Source organism: Propithecus coquereli, unplaced genomic scaffold (assembly GCF_000956105.1).
Source record: "Propithecus coquereli isolate 6110/MARCELLA unplaced genomic scaffold, Pcoq_1.0 Scaffold422, whole genome shotgun sequence".
Taxonomy (NCBI): Eukaryota; Metazoa; Chordata; class Mammalia; order Primates; family Indriidae; genus Propithecus; species Propithecus coquereli.
Window position 1 is genome coordinate 718,448 of NW_012149975.1, and position 6,278 is coordinate 724,725.

At 50.3% G+C, this 6,278-nt stretch overlaps 1 protein-coding gene across 1 annotated transcript; it reads right to left on the reverse strand.

The window, feature by feature from the left end:
• Positions 1-1,433: 1,433 nt before the first annotated feature.
• On the reverse strand, positions 1,434-2,678 carry ZCCHC12 (zinc finger, CCHC domain containing 12). The gene has a single exon (XM_012653534.1). The coding sequence runs from the start codon at positions 2,676-2,678 to the stop codon at positions 1,449-1,451; it is 1,230 nt and encodes a 409-aa protein (XP_012508988.1). The 3' UTR covers positions 1,434-1,448.
• Positions 2,679-6,278: the final 3,600 nt, after the last annotated feature.

Below are 6,278 nucleotides of genomic sequence, written 5' to 3' on the forward strand. Positions count from 1 at the left end.
GGCTCCCTCGGGACCCCAGATCTGCACGTTCATTTCACTCTCTACCCCTGCTTTAAATGCAATCATCCCCATCCCCTCCTCAGCCTTGTCCTGCTCACAAAAATAGGGACTTATTTAGGCACCTACAAGAAACATAGGGACCTTTGGGGCCTGGGGTCACACATGTCCTCCTTTATTATCCTCCAATATGAGACCTGGAGATGGGACAGAGCTGGTTCCCTAGGGGCAGGTTCCTGGGAAGGTCCCTCTTTTCTTTCCCTCCCCCATGAATGCCCTCTGCTCTGCTAAAATCATGTGTAGGGGCTTCCTGGCTTACTGATCCTCATGTTCCTTCACGTGCCCTGGCAACTAGATCACTTTTCATCCCTCCCCAGGAAGGGACTGGAGTCCTCAGGCTGCCTGCGTCCAGCGTGAGGCTTGGGCACTATTAGGAGCTGAGCTCCCGTGAGCAGCTGCTCTCTCCTCTCCATAATTGGGGAGGGGGCAGAGGGCAGTGTCAACTCACAGGAGAGATTCCTTGTTGTGACCAGGATATTGTCCAGAAGCAGCAGCAGCAATCTAAGGAATCCACCCAGAGGAGGAAGAACGGCTTCTCCCCAAAATGAACAGATGTGGAGCCCCTGGAATCCCCACGTTGCGCACCAGACTTCGCCACCATCAGACTCCTCTGGATACATTAGAGAAGAAAGCACTGGGGTTTTGTCAACTAGTAGGTGCCATAATTTGGCTCTATGAGCTAGGGGACAGGTCACCAGTGGTAGGGGGGCTCTGTCCTTTTACCTTTGGAAAATATTTCAGCCCATTTCTTCTTCCCTTTTCTCACCTGCAAAATGAGCTTGATAAAAAAACCCCTCTCAGAGTACTATCCCCCTTTATAGCTTTTTACTATATTTTTCTTATTTTTCTTTACTTCTTCCTAAAATAATGCCACAGAGACATTAAAAATCAATGCTGATATATATTTATTGACATAGAAAGAAGCCCACGACATATATTGTTTGGTGAAAAAATACAGAGTATAGAACATCACTTATATTTAATCACTTTCATCTATACATATATCTAACTGGGTACATAGGTATAGGGAAATATCTAGGCGGACACTCATCAAAGGGTTGACAATAGTTATATAAGGGTCGAGAGTTTGGGGTAATTTGTACTTTACTTTTTGTACTTTTCTTTAAAGATTTAACAACGAATGGTACCACTTCCACAAAGAGAATAAAGCCATCAAGGAGATGGGCATACACAGAAAATAGACCCATAGGCAGCGGGGTGAGAAAGCAAGGACAGAGGTCAGGCCATCTCCCTCTGCTATGCTGGTATCCAGACCCTCTTCTCCTCCACCCCAAAAGATAGCCACTTTGTGGATTAATTCATGCAATTAGAAGCACCCCCCCACCCCCAGTTTTCCCATTACTGGACTCTTAATATAGGTAAGGGCTCATTTAAAACTGGGGGCTACCACCTTCCTGTGGCTCAAAGGGGTCACAGTATTCGCCAGGGGCCTCTCCTGACCCTTCCTCCTCTGTATGTGTCAGCTCCTGCAGGGTGATGATCAGATTCTCAAAAACCTGGGCCCTGTTGCTCTCATTGTCACAGGTTTCTTTTGAGTGGCCCTCCTCACCACAATATGAACAGCGGATTGTGTGTTTTCGCTTCCTGGCTCTACGAACGTCCCCAGGACCATCATTCTTTTGCCCAGAACCACGACTGGTAGAAGGAGCCTGAGACATGGAATTGTTGGGGGAATCAATGACCAGCACTTGATCCTGAGATCTGGCCCTGTCTCTGAAGGAGGGGGCACCCAAGGATGAAAGTGGAGGGTCCTGAGACTCCACCAGGATCACATCCTCATCTGAGTCATCCAGGCTATCATCTATCTCTATTATGTTGCAGTCAGCACTGCCAATCACTATGGGTGCGGAGCCCTGAAGTGTCACAGGGCTGGCTGCCCTGTCCACCATTGACTCAGATCTTTTGGGCCGCTTCCATTTAATAAAGGTGTCATCCCAATCCTCTTCCTCCCTTATCATCCTGATTAACTCCAGGAAATTGGGAAGGCGCTCCTGCTCATTTGCATACATCCTGAGAAGATCCTTAAGCCTGAAGCGCAGGTTCCTATTCAGCTCAGCCCCTAAAAGGAGCTGTTGCAGGCGAGTCTGGTTTGCATCCTTCTCAGCGAGCATGCCTGCCTGGATAGCATTCTGGAGCTGCACCTCTAAACGGATCACATAAAGGGAGGCTTTCTCGCCTTGCGCCTGCAGGGTGTTAAAGAATTTACCATGGGCAGTCACACTGCTTTCAGACTCCCCGAACACCAATTTCATGGCCCTCAAGAAATCTGCCACACTTAAGTTGGGGTTGGCTGCCTGAAGCAAACGCATGACCTCCCGGGCAGGGCCCCTAAGGGTTTTCATCAAGCGCTTGAGCTTCTCCTCCTCAGACATATTCCAATCTGGCAGGACCCCATTGACTTGGATCAGCCAGTTTTCAAAGGTTTCTTCCCCCTGGGCCGGCACCACACTCCCTGAGAACAACTTCATGTTTCTCTCTGCCATGTTGGCCATTAAAGGACCGAGACTCCTCCCCAGGGACCTCAGCATGGAAAAGGCCCAAGGCGGCAAGGGTGCATTCTGCCGCCGGCTGTTACCCACACGTGCAATGATGCTAGCCATGACTGAGGATGACAGGGTATCTGGATATAACAAGATGCTCAGGGTGTTTAGAAAAGCCTAATCTGCTGGCGTTCAGGGAGAGGGGGTGGTTCTTCCTTTCTATCTCAGTAGGGGCTGTAAAAAAGAAAAAAGGGGGGAGACAGTTAATAAGGGAACAGGCTGCAGCTGCATTCTCTCCCTACCTGGATATCCTGCAGTACATTTTATATTTGCCCACTGCCCTAAAAATATCCCGCAAGAGACTAGCAGTTACAACCTCCTGGAGCTACTTGGTGTGTGCCCGCTAGCCAGGTGCCTTTTGCAGCCTCATCCATCCTCCTCCCGCCAGTCCTTCAAGAGGGACAACTGTTGCTTCGAATTCTAGGTGTAACAGTGTGTAGAGCCAATATTGGACTCTCAAAAGAAAGCACAATGGTCACAGATTTGCAGGGATAAGATCTCATTAACCTCATAGTCTCTGGTCTCGACCACACCCCCTTCTCAGTCTCCCCCACGCCCCGTTATTTCTCAGATTCTTACACGAGCTCAGATGCAAGAGCGCGCCTTTATTTCCAGCCTTTGCAACCGGTGCCCTCCGTGAGAAATTTCGTCTCGGAGATATGGTCAATCTCTGTCCACAGGGGGTCGCAGATCCGGGTCCTCTAGGCGGGCATCAAGACTGCGCCACAGCGGAGGCGGCCAGGGAAGGGAAGGGTCACAAACAGCTTCACCCGTCATCCTGCTACTCCCTCCCTCCACAGTCTCCGCTGTCGCCAGGTGGAAAATTCCCTCTGCCCCCTTCTGAATACAAGCCAAAGTCTCCCCCTCCCCATTACGTGTCCCCCAGGAAACCGCCGGCCTACCAGCTCTGCAATCAGCTGCACAGAATTCAAGTCCAGGTGTGCCTTTGATGGCCAGCTACGGAGAAAGGGAATAGGAGTTGGACACACCCACCCACATATTCCTCCCCGGGAAGGGATGAGGAGATGCCAAGGGAGTTCAAAGCAAACAGCTTGCGAGTCCCAGCACCCCCCCCCCCATGCAGGCAAATCCTACCCAGTCTGCAGCGTCCAGGTGAACCCCACCTCCTCCCTCAGCGCAGCCGGGCCACGGGAGTGCTCCTTCCCCTGCCTCTCAGTTACCGATTCTCCAAGCCGGGAGCTGCCCAGCACCGGCTGGGCTTCTCCCTCCCCTGTCCGCGCCGGGCAATCGCGCCCCTGTCTTTACCTGCGCTGCGCTGGTGGGCAGCTGATGCTCGGGCGCCGACAGCTGTGGATTCCGCCTTCCAGTCTCCGCGGCCCTGCAGGGGAAAAGGACGGGCGCGCCACAGCCGCTGAGCGACCCTGGGCTGCCCGACGGAGCTGCTTCGCAGGGCCGCCCAGCAAGGGGTAGCCGAGTCGAAGCAGCGCCGTTCCCAAGGCAGCCGCGGCGGCTTTTATCCTCCGCCCGGGGAGACAAAAGAGCGTGACGAGCGGGCCGTTGCGGCCAATCAGCGGAGCGCGGGGGCGGGCTCCCCGCACAGCCGCGGCCCGAGGGGGCGGGGGCGCAGCGGGCCCGCGGGGCGACAAGCGCAGCTTGGTTGGGTCCGCTGAGAGGATTTGCCTGTAACCGGGCAGGTTGCGACTCTTTCTCCCTCCGCCCACCTTACCCTTCTCCCTCTCTCTTTCTCCCTTGGCTTAGCTCCGCGTCTTGAGGCCAGGTGCATTAAACATGAGGTGGGATGAAAATCAAGTGAATAGTAAAAGTTCCTCACCTTTGTACAGGGGGAAGGGGCGGAAAAAGCATTCGCACTTTCTTTGTTGTAAATAGCCTTGCACAGCCCTCTCCTCTTTTATTGTGAAGGAGGTGGCAGTATGTCCATTTAACAGAGATGGCATTTGGATCACCAAGGCCCTCAACCAACATTCACTCAAGTATGCGTGCAAGACTGGCTGCATCAGAATCATTTCTGGAGCTTGTTTGAAATGCAGATTCCTGACCGGGCGCGGTGGCTCACGCCTGTAATCCTAGCACTCTGGGAGGCCGAGACAGGTGGATCGTTTGAGCTCAGGAGTTCGAAACCAGCCTGAGCAAGTTGAGACCCCGTCTCTACTAAAATTAGAAAGAAATGAGCTGGACAACTAAAAATATATATAAAAAATTAGCTGGGCATGGTGGCAGTCCTGTAGTCCCAGCTACTCGGGAGGCTGAGGCAGGAGGATGGCTTGAGCCCAGGAGTCTGAGGTTGCTGTGAGCTAGGATGACGCCACAGCACTGTAGCCCAGGCAAGACAGTGAGACTCTGTCTCAAAAAAAGAAAAAAGAAAGAAATGCAGATTTCTGGGCCCCATCTTTGGAGGATTCTGATTCATTAGGCCTAGGGGGGTTGGAGGTGTGGTTTTTGTATTTAGTATAATTTTAACCAGCGCTGTAGCTGATTCTTAGATGTAGAGAGGTTTGTGAATAAGTAAATGGGCCTGTCTGCAATGTATCTGTTTACAGCATATCTGTGTGAAATGCAACTCCAGAGCACATGTTCCTACCTGAAATCCATGATCTTCCTGAAATTGTCTGCAAAGATTTTGGACTCTGTATGAGGCCAAATAATGGCAACCAAAATATATCAGGTCCTAAACCCTGGAACCTGTAGATGCTACCTTATGAAGTAAAAGGGTTTTTGCAGGTGTGATTAAGTCAAGGATCTTGACTTGATTGTCCAGGAAGATCCGAAATCCAATCACAAATGTCCTTATGAGACAGAGGCGGAGGGAGAGTTGATGCACACATAAGAGAAGGCGATGTGAAGACAGAGGCAAAGACTGGAGTGATGTGACCACAGGCAAAGTAATGCCAGCAGCCACCATAAACTGGAAGAGGCAAGGAATTAAGTGCAGTCCTGCTGACACCTTGAATTCTGGCCAGAGAGACTGATGTTAAACTTTTGGCTTCCAGAACGGTAAGAAACTAAATCTCCCTTGTTTTAAGCCACCAAGTTTGTGGTAATTTCTTATGGCAGTGTTTTGGTGCATTTGGGCTGCTATAACCAAATACCATAGACTGGATGGTTTATAAACAACAGAAATTTATTTCTCACAGTTCTGGAGGCTGCAAAGTCCAAGATTGAGGCATCTGCATATTTGGAGTCTGGTGAGGGTCTGTTTCCTGGTTTGTAGATGGTGCCTTTTTGCTGTGTCCTCACATGAGGAAAGGGGTGAGCTAGCTCTCTGGGGTCTTTTTCATAAGGGCACTAATCACCTCCCAAAGGCCCCACCTCCTAATATTATCACCTCAGTGGATAGGATTTCAACATATGAATTTCTGGGGAACACAAACATTCAGAGACCATTTTAGGCAGCCATAGGAAACAAATATAGACTGTATGTTCTTATAAGGCATAGCTTTGTAGATTTTTTAATGGGTATGTGAGCCAATAATGGTTAAAAACCATTTTCCTACAATCTTTCTTCATCAATAAGTTCCTCTTTCAATTTGTACTTGAAGGAGAAGTGTGTGAAATGAAACACAAACCCCAGAATGACAGCTCTCTGCCACTGATAGAGTACTTCTGATTTTTGGCTCAAGGATGAGTTGCTAGGTTGCTTTTCTGTGATCCCTTGAGGGGATTTCTTTGCCAGATTTAGCA

Excerpts from the sequence above, each read along its gene's own strand:
- ZCCHC12 (XM_012653534.1), bottom strand. The coding sequence starts at position 2,678 with ATGGCTAGCATCATTGCACGTGTGGGTAACAGCCGGCGGCAGAATGCA.